The sequence below is a fragment of the Leuciscus leuciscus genome (genome assembly GCF_965113295.1).
Source record: "Leuciscus leuciscus genome assembly, chromosome: 13".
NCBI classification, from domain to species: domain Eukaryota; kingdom Metazoa; phylum Chordata; class Actinopteri; order Cypriniformes; family Leuciscidae; genus Leuciscus; species Leuciscus leuciscus.
In genome coordinates, this window is record NC_138737.1 from 18,260,756 (window position 1) to 18,280,424 (window position 19,669).

The following is a 19,669-nucleotide window of genomic DNA, read 5'->3' on the forward strand; positions in this document are numbered from 1 at the left end:
CTGTTTACACGACACCGTTTTCAACTAAAAACGTAAAACTTATTATGCGATGGTCGTTCATTTACGGAGTTAGCCACAACAACGCAAATCTCTGAAAACGATGACGTCATACACATGCATTAGGCTACCTGCTCAATCTAAAGTGTTTCATCGCCATCTAACGGCTTGGCAGCAGAATACAGCGTTTTTTAGTCGTTTTGCCAGTGTGAATAATATCGTTGTGAAGAAAAAGTACATACTTTTGAGTGTGTAGCAGAAGAGTAGACAACCTTTGGGAAATAGCGTCTTTAATGGTTGTACACACATCCTGTCACGTAAACTTACCTGTCATTCATCTTGTCATAAAATCCTCTACATTTAATTTAATTTCCTACTTCCATAGTGCACGTTGATCTGCCAGTTTTATCAGCTTAAATGTTTATTATTATTCACTCAAACCCCTTTATCTTAATTATATGTAGCCTATAACCGTCGGTTAAATAGTATACGGAGTAGGCTACTTATTTTGAATTACTTCACGGCCGCTAAATAAGTAAGTTCTATAGCCTATAGCCTAGTATGAGTGTGTAGTATGAATGCAATCTGAATGTGCTTCATTTGCTATGTTGTCATTATCATGTGACCTACCAGCGTCAGTTGCATCTCTTCACTGCCATTCATAAATCCTCTCCTGTGGCCTCATGGGATAGTAAGTGTCCATTATGAGTGGCCTACTGTGAATTCGGACTTCTATGGTCACATACTGTTTTTCGTCTACTAGTACAGAAATATGCGATTTTGGATGCAGCCTCTTACTTCAGTAATAAAAAAAAAAAAGAAACACTAAAGTGATCTAAAGTCTTTTTTTTAAATCAAAGTATGGTTGAACTGGATCATCGAAAGTCAGCAGCAAAAACGTTGTTTAATAAAGTAAGATTAAATACATAAAGTATAATTTGTATAATCATGTTTGCATTTCTCTGTTTTTATTCATTTTGAGGAATACTGAATCTGTTTTTGTGCAAGTGAGATGAGTAAATGCCTCTCACATTTAGTGCAAGACATTTACTACAATAACCATCATGTTTACACTGCGCGCACACAATGCCCCTGAACCTTACTTACAAAGTATCTTGCGTTACTAATTTAAAAAGGTAACTTGTATATTTTGTTGTAAATTTAAAAGCAATGTTACTTTGCTTGTTACTTGGAAAAAAGTAATCTGATTACAAATTTCACGTAATCTATCTATCTATCTATCTATCTATCTATCTATCTATCTATCTATCTTGAGGAAAACTGTTTGCGAGAGCTTCTGGAGAGATGAAAGGGAACGTTTTAATGCGGAAAGGGCAACACTTTCTCCATTATGACAAATTGCATTACAGAGCAGACCATCTCTACCATTCAGGTTAGACTTAATGCATCCAAATTGCAGCAATTACGCTTTCATTTTAAAACAGACTTTTTTCAAGACAATGATTATTGCTACACTTAATCATTTTATGAGTAAGAGAGGAGATTTCAAGTGAACCAGTTCTGTTTTTCCTCTAGGGAGATACAAAAGGACTAAATATATTTTAATAATTTTTCTTCCTTTTGGAATGGATTAGAGAAAAAAAAAAATCTTTACATGCACTTAGAAATGAGTCACTTGTCATTTAAAACTTACATGTCAAATCTATCAAACACTAAACCTTTAAAATATGTTGGAAATATAATAAGTCGACGCCTGCTGCCTCTTTTTTTCAAGGAACTTCAAGGCAACCTTTATCCTCCTACTCAGTCCCATTTTTCTCTACTTCAAGTGACTCAGTTTGACAGTTTAAGCATGCTTAGTGGCCGTGTGGCCTTTAGTAAGGCTGAACTTTAGGCTTAGTCTCTTAATTACTCAGTTTATCATATTACCTCTGCAAAATGCCGAAAGCATTGGCTGGCTTTCACTTTAATTAAACAGAGGAAGAGAGCAGGGCTGGGAGTCGGTGACAAAGAGAAGACAGAGACAAAGCAATACCTAAATATCTCTGGAACACTACCCAATGGATGACCTCCACCCTGAATAAAACTGGCCAGCAGGATGATGAGGTTATACCAGGTCAATGTTCTCATTGTTGTCAACAAATCTCTTAATAAAGTTGAGGCTGCTGCCTCTTTGTGGACAAAGAGGGAAAACACCATTCATGAGAAAAATTATTCATAAGTAAAACAACATAATGAGAACTGAAGTACATCATTATTTCAGTGTTACATATTTATAATGCACTAATTACCTAAGATAGCTTCATAAGGAGAGGAAATTATGTTGTACAACCATATTTATACAACAGTTAGTTCAAGAACTCAATTTTGATTGGCCGGTTCTGCTTTGGCCTGAGTACCAGGCAAAATTCTGTATAAAATGTAAGTTGCTTATTAACTTCTTGATTGAACTGCATGTTTCATAAAATCTATATCACAATCATAACCTTCCTGTTGTTCCGATTCTGATTATAAGCTGCCACATCAGTCCCATCACAGACGTGTTGATATTCAGTACAACTGCAAGTTTGTTTGTGTAATATTACTTAATCATAATCCCAAGCAACATAAATATAATTCCCGTTTAAAAAACAATTTATTTTTATTTCAAAAAAAAAAAAAGTCAATTAAAAGACAACATTAGGACAAAACAATAAAAGGTAAATTGTCGAAAAGTGCAATGAATATCAGATCAGTTCAATGAATTATGTAGATAACTTCCACGGTATGACTGGACTGTGGCCACCACCGAAAGTACAATCACCAATAATGGTGTGACTTGTATGTCTTTTGGATCAGAAGATGTTTGAAAGGCCTCTATAGTAAATCCAGCAGAATCATGTCAATCTTGGTAGTTACAGCTTGGATCCAGACTGCCTCAGCAGCCAATCAATGCCATCCAGCAGTCCTGTCAGTGTTTCTGCAGTCGTGTCCTGAACCTATAGCATCACAAAACATATTGAAGCCTTACAGAACACAACATTCATTTCTTATGCATGTCAGAAATTCTTTTCTAGATGCTGTTTGATGTCTTACCATCCAGGGGTTGGGCAGTGAGCTGAGCTGAAGCTGATGGGCAACGGTCACACAAGGTATCCTGCGTCTGTCTGCTGTCTCTCTAGACACACAGGAGAGCACCAGGATAGGGCGGGACACAGCACCCATCACAGGGTCTAACATAACCCTGATCTGGGCACTTTCCTGCTCCCACCCTCTGTCCGCTCCTCCAATATATGAACAAGAGATATACAGAATAAACTGCGAAATTCACTACATGTGCTTCAGGCAAAATTTATATTTGTCAACATAACTAATTTAATGCAGTGAAGCATAAACTTTATAATTAAAAGTGTTCTCAAACACAACACTCCTACCTCTTTCTGTCTCAGCATTTGCCACAAAGATGAATCCATTCATGGCTTGGCAAACTTGATTAAACATGGGGATAAGGCTTAAGGGCATGTTGGACTCGCTGTCCTCCTGATAGACAAAGAGTTTACTGCGCAGACTGAGGTGCTCCAGGCGAGCTCTTTCTCGCTCCGTCCTAAATCACCAGACACAGACTCTCATTCATACAAACTGGATTATGAGACACATTTACACATCAGCTCAGAATGATTTAAAATGTCATGCACGTGCTGCAAATAAAAACATGAGCAACATAAACTACCATTAAACGTTTTTTTGAAAGAAAAAAATGTATTCAGCAAGGATGCATTAAATAGATCAAATGTGACAGTATAACATTTATAGTGTAAAGATTTGTATCTCAAATAAATGCTGTTCTTTAGATTTTCCTATTCATTAAAGAATCCTGAAAATGTTTTTGCATAAACATATTTAGCGGCACAACTGTTTTCAACATTGATAATAATAAGAAATGTTTCTTGAGCACCAAATCAGCATATTATAATGATTTATGAAGGATCATGTGACACTAAAAATTGGCTACTAAAAATGTAGCTTTGCCATTAGGAATAAATGACATTCTAAAATATATTAAAATAGTAGCCCGATATTTTATATTGCAATAATATTTCACAGTATTACTGTTTTTACTATATTATTGATCAGATAAATGCAGTCTTGGTGAGCATAAGAGATTTCTTTCAAAAATAAAGATTTAAATGAAATCCGGTGTATATTTCTAACACTTATGAATGAGAATAAACTATCCTCTTCCTTACCTGTTAGTCGAATATAAAGTAGCAATATTGAATCTGTGCTGATCTTTGTCCATAAAACTGATTCCTGATCCAATACCTGAAAAAGAAAAAATCCCATCAAGCTGAAGAGCAGAAAAAGCAGCCACAGCACGCAACATTCATTTATTCAGTTAAATAACCAACTTGAATAAACTATAAGTAATTGCGGGGTACCATCAATCTGACGTTGAGGTATTCCTGCTATCGGCAGTACATCAGGGGAATTCATGATCGTGGTCATGAGGGAAATCTCTAACTGCTCAAGCCCCGGGCCGAACATGGCGAACTGTGGCTCTGCAACCGGTACAAGGGACTGGAAGAAGGAAGTCACAGACTCAAACGCTGCCTTGGGTTGGTGTCGCCACTGGTTTCGACAGGCCGGGCAGATGCGTAGATACCTGTGGGTGCCGTGCCAAAGAGAATATATTAGTAAGCATTACAGGTTTTTGAATACAGGCTAACAATTTTATAGTTGCTGCCAGAGCGAATTATTAATGATATCAAAGGGCCATCGGCCTCAACGTTAAGCACTTACTCTGCCATATAATCAAACTGCATCTGAGAGTCATCCAGCACAGCTGAGCCAGTGAGCTTGACATGAGGCACTGATAAATGGTCGACTGACTGCCAGAGCGGCATATCACGCAACAGGAAGTACTTCCACAGGACAGGGTCTCGAACCATTGACCGCCAGTAGGTACTGGTGCCTCCCAGTCTGCAGAGGTCTTGCGGAGACAGGAAGGTCATAATGAGAAACTGCATGTCAACCTGTGTGTTTAAATAAGGAAGACAAAAAAAAAAGAAGAAGTGTTTTGGAATATTGTTTAAAGAATTAGACCGGTCAGAAGTATTGAGTTGGTACGTTTTTTTTTTTATGTTTTTGAAAGAAGGCTGGACCAAGGCTGCATTTATTTGATCAAAAATACAGTAACAACAGTTATATTGTGAAATATTATTACAATTTAAAATAACTGATTTCTATTTGAATATATTTAAAAATGTAATTTATTCTGGTAATTTTTTTGCATCATTACTCAGTGTCTCATGATCCTTCAGAAATCATTCTAATATGCTGATTTGGTGCTCAAGAAACATTTCTTATTATTATCAATGTTGAAAATGTTATGGGAACTGTGATACACTTTTTTAAAAAGTTTTTTTTTTTTTATGAGTATAAAGTTCAGCATTGATTTGAAATACAAATCTTTTGTAACATTACAAATGTCTTTACTGTCACTCGATTTAATGCAATCTTGCTGAAATATTAATTTCTCCCAATCTTTTGAACGGTAGTTTAAATAGCACTAATAATAACGCTGATTATTTAGAGACATGTTCCGGTCTGCAGTTTAGTCTAGTCTACATACAGTATACATACTACACTATACATACAATACTGCTCTTACTTTTACTGCAGTATATGTTGTGCACAGTATGCATATTCTCTACATGCATAGACATGCTTCAGATAATGTACTTGACTTGACCATCCATCTCAAGTGTGATAAATGAACTAGAAGCGATCTCTTTTTCGTCGCATTATTTGATCAGACTACCAAATTATGTTTTTTAAAAAAAAAATTTATATTGAGGCAAACTTCAAAATAAACAGATAACAGGACCCCATTTGTTGAATTAAATAAGCAAAATGATGAGGTGATGTGGTAATGTATATTGACATGCATACAGTGTATACTGTCAGTAATCAGTACGTAGTAAGCTAGTATTACATTTCGCCGTAGGCTGTTATGTACTTTTAATAAAGCGTCAGGTAAATACTTATGAAATTCAAAGAATCGTGCCTTACCGACAGATTATCCAGAGAGGGGCCCGTGACGTCATCACTTGTCCCCTGAACATCACTTTGCTCATCTTTTTGTCGTCTTTTATCAAAAAACCTATCTCTAATACTCCTAAGACTTTGTACGACTATAGATCGGCTCAGCATACTGACACTTATTTGTCAACAATTTTCTAAACCGATTTCTATTTGTAACCTTTTTAATAGAGTAATTTGCTTTATTTCAGTAGGCTACATGATATTTCAATTTCAGCTGTGCAATCTGAAGTATTCCTTTGGCTTTTCCCGGAACTGTCAAAGTTACACGTCTCTCATGTTTTCATAGGCGTGTATGCAACGTGACGTACATAGTGCATTGTGGGAATTGTAGTTTTGAAAACAGGAGACTACAATAGAAAAAGTACTAAGAGTTACACTTAAAAATAAAATAAATGAATAAGTTATCAATGTAATAATTCAAACATAAAAATGGAACAAATTTAAATGAACAAATAAGATTTTTTATTTATTTACACTTTAAATGTACATTTATTTTTCAATTTGAAAATTGTTAGTTTGAAAAGATTCAAATGTCTATTTAAAATGAATTTATTTATTTAGGCTATTTATTTCCATTTTAATGTTTGAATTATTAAATTGATTACTTATCCCTTCATTTTATTTTTAAGTGTCACTCCAAGCTACTAAAATATTGTCCGTCTTGTGCCCCATACCCAAAGATTGCAATTAGAATCACAATGTTGCAGATGTTGTTGTAGATCACAAGAGTACATTACTCCTGCGCATATCAAACTACATTGGCTTCCTGTACGATGCAGAATGCTTTCAAAGCATTGCATCGTTTAGCACCAGAGTATGTTCTGATTTAATCAGTCTGCATCTAATGTTTTTGCGTTCAAATGAACAATTGCATTTTATGGTTCCTCAATCTCGCTTAAAATGTAATGGTGATCGGGCCTTTTCTGTTGCAGCTCCAAGGCTTTGGAATGACATTTCTCTGTCTGTAAAACCATCTCCAACACTTAGTGTAATTTAGAGTGCGCTATAAACTCATTTGTTTTCTTTGGCACTCAAAAATGTTTTGTAAGTTGTTGTGTGGTATAACATGTTTTATTGGTTCTGTTTTTTTTCTTTTATTTATTTATTCTTTCTGTAGCACACTTAGGTTCCACATTGTGGTGTTGAAAATGCTTTAGAAATAAAGTTTGAGTTGATCGGTCTAAGGATACCTTTACAGAGCAACTACTGTATGTCTGATGTTTTCGAAAAATGTGCATGGAGAAAAAAAAAGCCCCACAGTTTTAATGTTAATCACAGCCACCCATTAGTCATCTTTTGTGTGTTTACTTCAAACAAGTGTACACATTCAACAAAATCATATTAACCAGTAAAAGGCACTAACATTATGTAGGGTTGCTAATTACCCCAGAACTGATAGCAATGTAAGCTCGAGATCACATTAAGCACGTCTTGGTTTTTAAAATAAATATTGTCTTATGAATATTACACCAGCACCCAAAGTGTTTTCACTTCTCAGAACTCTCAAGCTGGACTGTTAATTAAACCATAATGCTTTTTTAATTGCCTCACCTTGAAGCTTTAAGAATGTTAGTTGTTACTATATTACCATTACAAGATTAGCAATAAGGGTTATAAAATACAGATACATCTTGCGATTTGTCTGGAAACCTTTTGATAATCACTGGGGACAATGAAGGCAATCAGCAACCTTTATCTATTAACACTCCAAATAACTTTTCTGGTGTAACAACATCCAATGCATGTGAAACCAAAATATCACTCGCACATTCACATTTCAACATTTCTTAACCCAAAATTTATTTCAATGAAGACATAAAAAACAAAAAATGAACTTCCTTTTAAAAAGAATAATGACCAAAAAGTTTAGATTTTTAAAAGTATACTATCAAAATATCCAAATTCCCATCTCTGAACATTACATCTGGTCAACGAAAGCAGTAAAGATGTAACTTTGAATAAGTGAGCAGAAGAGGTGTCATATACAAAGATGTTATTAAAAAGAAAAGGTTCATACTTAAAAATGGTCACGAATACTTAAATATGCAACATATATCTGCATCTCCCCCTCCTTTGTACCATTTCTTTTAACATATATAAATGACATATATAAATGTAATGAACTAAAAATAAATAAATTAAAATTAAAATAAATAAAAAGTTGTTTGATGTTTCTCAGCTGGAATAATTGTTTCCTTAAACAAATAGTTATTTGTTTATATTTTACATTAGAAGTATTATTCCACATTCTCAGCGAAAACACACATCCAGAAAGCAAATCTGGACCGGAAGATAAGTGCCTTTTTTGTATTCAGTATTTTTCTTTTTTAATCTTTTTTGTTTGTTTCAATTTTTTTTTTTTTGCTAGCTTCAGAACAATGACATTTTGTGAACCTCCTCTCCTAAAAGCTCTCTCCAGGTTTACTGTAAAATACTAAGGATCTCCTTGGCATTCTCCGTGTTCCAGCCCTGACCCTGAAGTGGCCCCTCGCATGCCAGCACGTACTTATGGAGGATTTGTGTGCCAATATCTCGGAAATGAAGCCTGTCCTCTTTGCGCTCTGTGGTGTCCATGCTGCAGTCCTCATATTTCACTGCCCAGAAACACATCTCACCAATGTACATCATTGTAAGCAAGTGAGTATCAGAAAAGATACCTATTGGGGGGAAAGGGGAAAAAATGGAATTAGTCAAGAATATAAATACAAACACTTATAACATTCTTTTCATTTTGATTAATAAAAATACATCTTGCCCATTAACTTCTGTTACTATGACTTCAAGAACTGTGTAATTTATTCTTATATAGCTTAATGTTAATCACATTTAAATGCGTGAAGTAGTGAAAACCACTGAAATATTGGTTGTTATACATTAATCCAAGCACCAGGAATCAAGTTTACAAGCTACACATCTTTCCGATAGGAAATCTCTTCGTAATTAAACAAATATTTGAAGATACTGATAACCCAGTATCTAGAGATGTTAAAAATGCTGTTAATCTTTACGTGCTTTGAAAATCCGCCCCTGCAGAGACAGATTTTGAAGTCAATGCATACGCAATAACTGGCATGTCTAGAGTTTTCAGTTCCCAAATTCCAAACAAAACGCCACAGAAATCAATCAATCGACTTTCAGTTCTAGAACAGAAAGTACATTTGCGAAGATGTACCTTCTGCCAGAAAATTGGCGGTTGCAGAGTCATGAAAAACCACACCATCGTTCAGCTTGACTGAGTTCCTCACTTGCAACATTCTCATAAGGTAACGCACACCTTCTTGAAGACACTGTGAAGACACGGAGCATTGCAACACTTACTCAATTCATGGCCACTAAAACTGGCACTGTGGAGTGAGAGGTTGGGGAAAGAACCTTAAGGAATGTGGCTTTGTTCTTCTTGATCCACTGCTTGCGCTGGTGTAGTGTGTGGCAGTACATATATAATAATGCCCCACGCCTCCAGTATAGGCATTCCAGCAGCTCCAGTCCAAGCACAGACTGCACCTGAGACAAATCAGAGCATCACACGACAGTTACTCACAGAAGAGTTTGCTCTGCTTCTTCAGTCTATGCCAATTAAGCTCTGAAAATAGATGCCTGTGGGCGATCAATTACGTATGCTGTGTGTGTTTAAAAGTAAAGAATATTTTTTCTGAACACCCACTTGTAAAGTCAAAATGCAAAAAAAGTTACAATGTTACAAGAAAAGATATTTTACAGATAGAGAAATACAACACCTCTTGAGCAGGTACCAGTCGCCCTGCTAACACCTCTGGCTCTGTCAAGTCCTGTAGTAACTGCTGGATTTTGAAAGGAGAAGTGTCCTCAGGAAACTCCTGATCTACAAGCTTGTTTTCCTCATAGAATGTTATGTCCAAGACAACCTGTAGAAATGTGTGTAAAACAATGGGCCATGTGAGCCATTGCATCAAAATCAGGGTATCTGCAGAGTTTTTTTAATGAAATGTGACCATTTAATAGTCTGGCTATGACCAGACCAAGCTCAATCTTTTAAGATTGAACATTGGTCTGGGGAGTCTGCTCTGTATTTTCTACTGCACAAGAATAGACAAGAGTGCACTACTGCGTGATCAACGGGCATATTTCAAATGACTCTGTACGCAATTGGATAGTCCTTCAACCAATCAGACCAACGATCCGGGTGCCGTACTTTGCAGAGTGACGTGAAAACTCCAGGCAGGAAATGTGTAACCAAACGTGTTGATCATCGGTTTGCAGAAGCAGCAATGGAATCGAGCGATTTTTGCAGGTTAAGCAAAAAAAAAACATGAAAGTTAGTGGTATTTACACCCACTCGAGCAAGTTGTTTGCTAAAAAGAAGCCATTGAGCATAGTCGATAGGTTAAAAGGAATTGGACAGAGCCGTAACGGTTCTGGAATTGGATTGGATTGAACACGCCAATAGCGCGTCAGGTGCATAAGCCAGTTTGTGATTGGGTTTACCCAGTCTAACCATTTAAGGCCTCTACAAATAAAATGTATATTTTCTTTTTTTTACTCAAACAGGCTGGGGCAAAACATGGTAACTGCACTTAAAATACTTAAAGGAGCCATATGTAAGATTGTGGCCAAAACTGGTACTGCAATCACTTTCAAATTACTGTAGAGCGGTGTATCCCCTCCCCTTCCCCCCCTGACTCAAGGTTGCCAGATAGGCTGCAGGATCCAGCACGAACGTTTGTAGCTGCAGCTGTGGTAACTAGAGCTGAGCTGGCAACCCGGATGCCGAAACACTACTGACTTCGTGATTGGTAGATAGCCGGAGGGTGGAGCTTCAGGCCAAAACACAAGATGACAACATCAACATCAGTTGAGGGCTGCAACTTCACTTTTTAAATGACAATATCCTGGCCGGGCTACTGTTGTCAGTGATATAAGTATTTGAAATGAACATGATTTCTTAATGTCTAGTGACATATCAGGGCCATTTTATGATTAAGTGAAATACATTTCTTACATACAGCTCCTTTAAGACATGTTTTATATTCAATATATACATTTGTATTGAAGTTTATGCACTAACATATGATTACATATAAATTAAATGTCGAAGTTAAAGTCAAAGTTCATGATATAATAACACTTTTTTTTTCCAGAATGACTGAAGGATACAAAACACATGATACAAACGGACAGACCTGCAAATTATCTGTATACATATGACAGACACCTATATTGTACATGACCATAACATATTACATTATTGCAGATAGAAATAAGTATACAAGACACGTGAGAAAGACAAACTACTAACATATCTACATGTAGATCCTTACATGACAAACAACTCCACGCTGTATCGTACATTATTTAGCACAAGTCACTGAACATCTATTTTATCCGTACACTTGATTGTATGTAGTGTTACATGTTATACCAGATCATCTGTCAAGGAACTTTAGACCATATGTTTAAAGAAAGACAAACAGATTGTTGTACTGATACTAGGAAAAACTCTACATTTAATAAAGGTAAATAATGCTTCTAGTCTTTCCTTTCTGTGACAGGGTGAAACGAAATGCCAGATGAACTTAATTGAATAACCAAAATACAAATAATATCCAGAGGGAAAAAAAGTTATGCATAATGTGGAACGTTTTAACTATAAATAAGCCCCAAAACACTGGGACTCTTATTTTGAAATGTTTATGCTTTACTACTTCCAGCAGCTCATTCAAAAAGATGAGATAATATGCAATTACAATTATCTACACCATATTCAAATATAAACACCATTATGTAAACAATGTCATAATTCAACAGTAATGTGTGATCACTTGGCATAAATGGGCGGCATTCAATGATTGTGAACTACTTTGAAACCGCGAGCCTGTAGAATGTGCAACAGTGCCATGTTTTATCATTTATTTAACTTTGGTTTAATAATCACATTAGGTCATTAGACCCCCTAAAATGTTATTTAAGACTTTTAATCAAACTGATTTAAGGACCTGCAAAGACCCTGTCAAATCTGGAAAGAAAATGCTAATGTTCAAGTTTTTTTTTAAATAAATTAACATGAAGGTTAATCTGTGAAAAATCTGATTCAGAATAAACCGTTAAATATGCTAAAATAATAATTGACTACTTTGTTACCTAGCTACACCTAAAGAGAGCTGTTAGTAATAATAAAAGCAAAGTGATTAACAAGAACTGTACATTTTTGATTGGGGCAGGCTGACAATACAAAGGTTACAGTTTAATTGTGCCATACAATATAGCAAAGACAAAAGAAATTCAATGATGAAAAAATGAAATTCGAATTCTAATTAAAACAATATGTTCATGTTTTTAACTGCATGATTAGGCTATGCTTATGGAAATTCTGCAGGGTGAGATGTGTGTTATGTGAAGTACCTGTGTATAATCCTGCAGCAGTTTAGGGAGGCTGCTGCTCTCTCCTCCATGTCTATAATAGGTTTTCAACTTGTCTAGTATGGAAGAGGCATTCTGTAAGTAGTCATCATCTAGGAAGGAAAAGAAACATTAATATATAATAGAAGGCACATAGTTTACAGTTGGAGGTATATAAGAATAAGAGCTGAGGTTATATTGTTCTGGCAAAACTTCGGTCCAAAATGAAAATATTATACTTATTAGCCATTTTAATGAACATAAATCTGTAATCGGATACCTGAAGGACAGATTTCGGTACAAAAAAAACAAATAGCAACATTTAATGTCACAATGACAAAGAGGAAAATAGCTCTGTAAAAACAACTCTGCACTCTGACTGAAAAGAGCTTGTTTTAAAACTCTTGGGTAATTTGCTCTGTTTTATTCTGATTACACCTAGCCTGCCGAGAATCATATTACTTCAATAGAATAACTTAAAGTCACCATGCTTATTTTCATGGAATATTGCAGTATTTTATTATGAATGATTTATAAATAATTTGATATTATGAATATAGTCCCACCCTACTTTTTTTTTTTTGTTCAAGAACCCTTTTCACTTAGATATAGGTAATGGGAAGAAAAGTCGACATGAAACGGAAGCTGCGATAGTCTTTTCTTCCCTATAGTGACGTATATACAAGTGAAAAGGCTTCCTGAGAAAAAAAAAAAGGCCAATACTTGATATTGTCCATCAGGAGTTGATTGGATGGTTGTGGTTTGCTATTGCTGTGTCCCGCCTTCATGCCAGTAAACACATCATCAAAGAAGGGAAGAGATGTTGTTGCAAGGGGAAGGGGAAGTTATTTTGAATAAAGATTACGAGGGCACATTAATATAAAAATAACGATGTGCACGGATAAATAATTATAAATATAATACATAAAATGACATTCAAAATGTTGATTTCATGGTGACTTCAAAGACAAGAACGCGTTAATATGTGTGTAAACTACGTATGACTGACAGGTTCTAAAACGCCAGTGCCTTTACAGTAATAGTGCAGCAATCTGCAACATTTCAAATATTTCAGACTATATGTATGACTGTTAAGTGACTATTTTTATATTAAAATGACCATTGGCCTGACTGAAGTAGGCAAAGTACTGCTAAAAAGAGATTGATTGTCCGTTACATTCCTATTAGTGTTGCACAATTTTTAATATAAGTCGTTGGAAAGATATGCTAGTTATGGCTAACGTTACACCTATAATATCACATTGTAAAATAACTAAAGCTACGTATACAATGTTTAAATTAATATATGCATCATTGTGTTCTGTAAACTGCACGACCACATGCGAATTCACTTCATGCAAACTGCATCTAACTAGCTAGTCAAACATTGGAAAATTACAGCACACAAAAAACGTGCTTTGCCTTTTAAACTACCGCACGGTTTAGCATGACTAGTACGACGTTCTTGTCAACTAGTTAGTCAAACATACCCCGTATGAACAGGGTTATAGAAGGGAATGGAAATATTTGTTGTGGTTCGCAGGAATGCTAACGCAGAGCGGCTAAGCTAACTAGCTAACGATGACAACAACGGGCTGATTCACCCAACTAACCTCACTTTCTTTAATAATGAGAGTCTGGTTTTACGCATTTGACGCCACGATTCCCGGTTACCTGGTTTCTCGGTTCGAAGTGTGGCACACTTGTTATCTAACTCAAAAATCCTCCTCTCCAGCTCGACGCTTCGTCTGTAGTCGTCGGCCATGACTGCAAACGACAGTCACGTGACGAGCGCGCGATTACTCACGTGCGGAGGATTACTGGGATGTTTTGTTCTTTCATTTCATTCATAAATGGCACCCCTGGCACTTACATCCAAACAGAAGCTTACTTTGTCTACCCTTATCCAAATTACCCCCATAATAATCGGTGTTTGATAACAGTGAATTGAAATTATTGTTTGCAGAAGTGATGATGGGAAGTCCGATTCATTTCCGCGAATCGGTTCTTTTGAACAGTTCAGTTAAAAGAACCAGTTCAAAGATAGATTCATAAATTATTTCAAGCTATGACGTAATTATGCACCACGTGTCGTTGTGCTTATTTCATGATTCTCCATTAGCGACTATTTCTTTTATTTTCACAGTTACTTGTTATGGTAGTTATCATTTTATTGATGTATGTATTTTGTATTATTTGATTTGTTTTTATTGTATTTTTGAAAGTCTTCTTTCGGCCTGGCTGTTGTTATTGTTGTTATTTTCTTTCTCTGTTATATTAGAACTATATTTGTTTGAATAAAAACCTACTCTTTGAAATAAAATGATGAGCAGTGTATACACATTTAGAACCTAAACAAATTTTCCATTTACATTACAAAATACTACAATTAATTTACTTGAGGTGAGTGCTTGACTGAAAATGTGTTTTTGCATGTTTAAATGCTATTTCTAGACTGTCGTATGTGTGTAAAACTGTTAATATAACTGTAAACATATTTTTCAGCAAGTTTTATGTGGAACATTTATGCAGTACGCTCGAAGCAAAATTGTTACTCTGTTCACTGACTCGCTTTATCTGGATCACTGAGAGTTGGTCATGTTCTAAAAACAATTCTTGGTAATTCAAATGCGTTGTTGAATCTGGAACGACTCCGAAAGATTCAGTACGATTCGGAAATGAATCATGCAGACCTGTCTGTTGAACCACCGACACATTAAAAAAAAAGATCCGACTCATTAGAATGAATCGGAAATCGCTAGATGGCAGTGAGAGAGTTAAATGCAAATAAGCAAATCGAGCCCCCGACACTCCTTCGTTTACCTCATCCCCGCCTGTCTGAGATCAACGAGGGCATTACTGTCACCATCATTCACTATACACAAAATTAGGCCTGTAATTTTCAGACATGGCGACTCTTAAAGCGCTAACTAGAGCGGAGAATGTGATCCTCAAGAACGTGACAGCGACGATCAAGACGAACCTCTTGAGATTCTCCGTTGGCAAGGTCAGTGTTTAGAAGCAAAAAGACGGTGCATCCGGAATTGTGCATGATGTTGAACGTGTCGGTGCTTCTATTTTGTCTTTTTTTTTTAACCCTACTACCCATTGCAGGGCGAAGAGACGTTCAGATATTATAAGGAAGCTATAAATAATTCTATACATGATGTGTTTGCTTGTGTTTGAATGATGTGTGACAAAACTTACATATTCTTGGAGTCAAAAAGCATTGCATAATGCTAGAGTCTTCTAAAAGTGGTCATTTTGTGCTGCATTGCGTTTTTATTTTAGCAAGACATTAAGTACAATCAATATCTTGTGTCACTTAGTTTCATATATTTGTATTATTGTTGGACTGGAAACACAAGGTCATTAAGCAATTCTGGCTTGAGGCATAATCTACCACAGATTTGATCAAAAACTTTAATGGAAATTATATTGTTTTTTATTTTGACAACTACCTTGACAACACGGCAAACACTATTCAGTGGTTAACAGTAACCCAACTCTCATTCCCCCCCTTTTGTTCCACTCACCATTTGGCTCATTACATCACATAACAGGTGAACTAGACTGCTATTATAACTAGTTCTCAGAACAAGGATAAGAATTCTCCAGGCCCTGACCACTAAGATAGCATTGGTTTTGAAGTCATATATTTATGACAGTCTCATGCTAGTGTCATGTGGCTGTGAGGTTCATGGAGTTGTTCTGTATATAGACAGAGCAGAAACCTTTGAATCACTGTTTCAAGAAATAACACTGGTCATATTGGTTTCTCCTATAACTCAGTATTTTTGTCGATTATTGTTTGGTAATACAGCTCAAGGCTTCTATATATACATAACAGATATTATTTATTGAGACAGAGTGATAAGTGGTCAGCTGTTTCCTCTCCTCGTCCTTTGGAGCAATTGTGAGGTCAAACATGCGCTGTTGTATAAACAAATAAAGATGTAATGGATTGCTTGGCTGGACTCTCGAGGTTTATTTATCACGTGTATGTCAGCATGGGAAAATCAAACTGCTTTAGTTGACAGTGGAAACGAATTTTATTTGACAATTCACTTTTCTATGCATAATTTAGGAATCCACTGTAAATAGCTACATAGTAACATTCAAGTGTGGAAATCTGTTTCATTCATGGTTTTAAGTGCTTGCTGGAGTGTTTGTTTCTGTATGTCCAGCCTGTTTCATTCATTCTACTTTATGTCTCTGGTTGGCAGACATGCGGCTGTTACTTTTCCACATCAAGTCAACGGTCCGGACGATTTTATTCGGACCCCCTAGATGCCGTCAAAGATATTCCTAACGGGGCAACCATTCTTGTGGGAGGTAACTCAAGGGTTATGATTTATCATAAACTCAATCTTAATCAGTAGACTACCGTTCAAAAGTTTGGGTTCTATATGTTTTTTAACATTTTTAAAAGAAGTGTCTTCTGCTCACCAAGGCTTTTTTAATTTGATAAAAAATACAGTAAAAACAGTAATATTTTGAAATATTATTACAATTCAAAAGAACAGTTTTCTATTTTAATATATTTTAAAATGTAATTTATTTCTCTGTTGGCAAAGTTGAATTTTAAGCATCATTACTCCAGTCTTCAGTGTCACATGATCCTTCGGAAATCTTTCTAATATGCTGATTTGATGGTCATGAAACATTTCTTATTATTATCAATGTTGAAAACAGTTGTGTTACTTAATGTATTTGTTCAAATCATGATGCATTTTCTTCAGGATTCTTTGATGAATAGAAAGTTCAAAAGAACAACATATATTTGAAATATAAATCTTTTGCAACACAATTGTATTTACTGTCACTTTTGATCAATTTTATGCATCTTTGCTGAATAAAAGTTTTAATTTCCTTCCAAAAAAAATGATAAAAAATGATAATAATTCTTACTGACCCCAAACCTTTCAATATTATATTATAATATATTATTATACTATTTTTAATTATTATATTAACTCTGTACAGAACAACATTTATTGACATCTCCCTGATAAATGGCTGAGGAGGTCATGCCAGCAAATATTTTTTGATTTCTTTACTATCTTTTTCCTTCATTCACAGGTTTTGGCCTATGTGGTATTCCAGAGAACCTGATAAACAGTTTGCTGAAGACCGGAGTGAAGAGCCTGACCGCAGTCAGCAATAATGCAGGGTAAGCCTTTTCAGGAGTAAACAACAGCTTAAACCCAGCCAAAAACAGTAATGGATTAAACTCAACCATCTTTATTATCGTACCCCACCAATAAGCCTAACATTCTAACTTCTGTTCTTCCTGACACATTCAAACAACAGAAACAGCATATTGAAGTATACCAAGAAATGTCAAGAACTAACTAACACACAGCCCATGATTGTGTAAAAGTCTGAGCATAATCAGAAAGGATACTTCTGTGACTTGAGATTTAAAATCCATTTGGAGAAATTTGAAAGATGGCAAAATAACAAAAACAATCGCAGTCACTCTTGATAAACATTTTCTGAGGTCACTAAGTAGAGGTCCATAGCATCAGTTGTCCCCTAGATGTCATTACAAGAATTTATCACTTATACGACAATGAGAATGTGTTGTGTGCGCAACTGACCACAAATAGAAAGAGATTACCAGTTTGACCAAGTCTAATCTGCAAGTTGGTCTAGACCTACTGGTAAATACAGAACACAGCGTGCACAAGGAGATCAGTGAGAAAGATTCCTTCTTAGAAAGAGTAAATGTTTTCTAAATGTCTAGTTATACAGTCTAATTTACTGTCTTATTGGACGTTGATGTTTGGTTTATTGCTGCTATGTCGCAGCTGCTCTGAACATGTGACTTGATGCTCATCTATGTATAGGTCTTTCTGTGCTGGCATTGTCCCAGGTTGGTTGTCTATGACTACATCTTTGCGTAATCTCTGAGAGTGGGCCAGTTATGTTATTTTGAGTTTTTTGTATTTCCATCGTGACCAGAAGATGGTCGAAGAAAGCGATAAAGTTCATTCTAATCGTTTTAGTTAGGCTTAAATAGGATACTGTGTATGTTAAATATGCCAACAAAATAAATGTGTGTAAATAAAATGTATTTATGTCAACTCCTTTAAAACAGTCATCCATATCAAACTCATAAAAGTGCCATTTTCAATTCAATACATTTGGCTTTTTTCCAGAGTTAGTTTTTGGAAAACCTCAGAGGAAGTTTTGACCTGTTTTAGATAGAAAGTTCCCCACCGATTCCCTTGAAGTTTGTTTCCCTTCCTTCTGACTGTTTGAAGCCCGCTGTTCTTGAATGCAGTGTTTAACTTGTTCTGTGAGTTCTAAGTCTCTGTGGTAAAAAAAACTACACAGGCTACCACAGAGAAGCTCAGTGAGACTGTAATGTGAAACCTGCTTGGCATTAGCATGCGTTGCTTGCACAGGAGGAGGACACTGGGTCTAAGCATGCGTGTGCACAGAATCATCTCAAGACAGTGCGTGAATAGTGAATTTAATTCTTGTACGGATGAATTCACACAAAATTATGTAAAAACGCCCGTCTTGGCGAGTATCCTAGTAAACAAAGTTGGTTATATCTCAAGTGAATGTAGACGGTATATTCAAATGGAATCCATACGTCCGGTCTTAAAGGCAGAGCAGTCTAATAAACCTGCTCCTGTGTTTTAATGTTAATCAAACAAATTAACATTAAATCCCAAACCCAATCCTCAGCACTGAGCCCAGCAGGAGCTGCTCTAAATACGTGCTGTGCTATTAAATGATAGATACAATATGATTGAGCAATAGGCAAGGCAAGTTTATTTATATAGCACATTTCATACACAATGGTAATTCAAAGTGCTTTACAGAGAAGAAATAAGAATATAAAATAAAATACAGTACAGTACAAATAGTCGGACGAACAGTGGCACAGTGCTCATTCAGTAAATGTACAGCTAAACAGATGTGTTTTGAGTCTGGATTTGAATGTGACTACTGTAGGAGCACATCTGATCTCTTCTGGAAGCTGGTTCTAGCTGCGGCTGGCATAATAGCTAAAAGCAGACTAAGAGTGAACCCTTGGTATTTCTAGCTGATGTGATCCTAATGATCTGAGTGATCTGTTGGGTTTATATTCAGTGAGCATATCTGCAATGTATTGAGGCCATTGAATGATTTATATACCAGTAATAATACTTTAAAATCAATCCTAAATGTAACTGGGAGCCAGTGTAAAGATCTGAGGACTGGTGTGATATGTTCATATTTTCTGGTTCTGCTC

General features: G+C 35.8%; 3 protein-coding genes across 3 annotated transcripts in view; 1 reads left to right on the top strand and 2 right to left on the bottom strand.

Moving 5' to 3' along the window:
• Positions 1–2,087: 2,087 nt before the first annotated feature.
• Positions 2,088–6,326, bottom strand: fbxo4 (F-box protein 4). Its single transcript, XM_082189006.1, has 7 exons — positions 6,010–6,326; positions 4,738–4,970; positions 4,377–4,600; positions 4,185–4,260; positions 3,372–3,541; positions 3,034–3,221; positions 2,088–2,936 (listed from the first exon to the last, which is right to left on the bottom strand). Exons 1-7 carry the CDS (start codon positions 6,148–6,150, stop codon positions 2,853–2,855), a joined length of 1,116 nt encoding a protein of 371 aa, XP_082045132.1. The 5' UTR covers positions 6,151–6,326; the 3' UTR covers positions 2,088–2,852.
• A 1,005-nt stretch (positions 6,327–7,331) lies between these two features.
• rimoc1 (rab7a interacting mon1-ccz1 complex subunit 1) lies at positions 7,332–14,268 on the bottom strand. The gene is made up of 6 exons (XM_082189007.1): positions 14,092–14,268; positions 12,421–12,530; positions 9,780–9,926; positions 9,415–9,546; positions 9,215–9,329; positions 7,332–8,699 (listed from the first exon to the last, which is right to left on the bottom strand). Exons 1-6 carry the CDS (start codon positions 14,180–14,182, stop codon positions 8,464–8,466), a joined length of 831 nt encoding a protein of 276 aa, XP_082045133.1. The 5' UTR covers positions 14,183–14,268; the 3' UTR covers positions 7,332–8,463.
• A 946-nt stretch (positions 14,269–15,214) lies between these two features.
• The window catches only part of oxct1a (3-oxoacid CoA transferase 1a), a 53,735-nt gene continuing 49,280 nt past the window's right edge, over positions 15,215–19,669 (top strand). Inside the window, exons 1-3 of the mRNA XM_082187993.1 lie at positions 15,215–15,424; positions 16,644–16,752; positions 17,500–17,590. Coding sequence (XP_082044119.1) covers positions 15,326–15,424; positions 16,644–16,752; positions 17,500–17,590 — 299 coding nt within the window. The 5' untranslated portion in view covers positions 15,215–15,325. The remainder of the gene's footprint in view (positions 15,425–16,643; positions 16,753–17,499; positions 17,591–19,669) is intronic.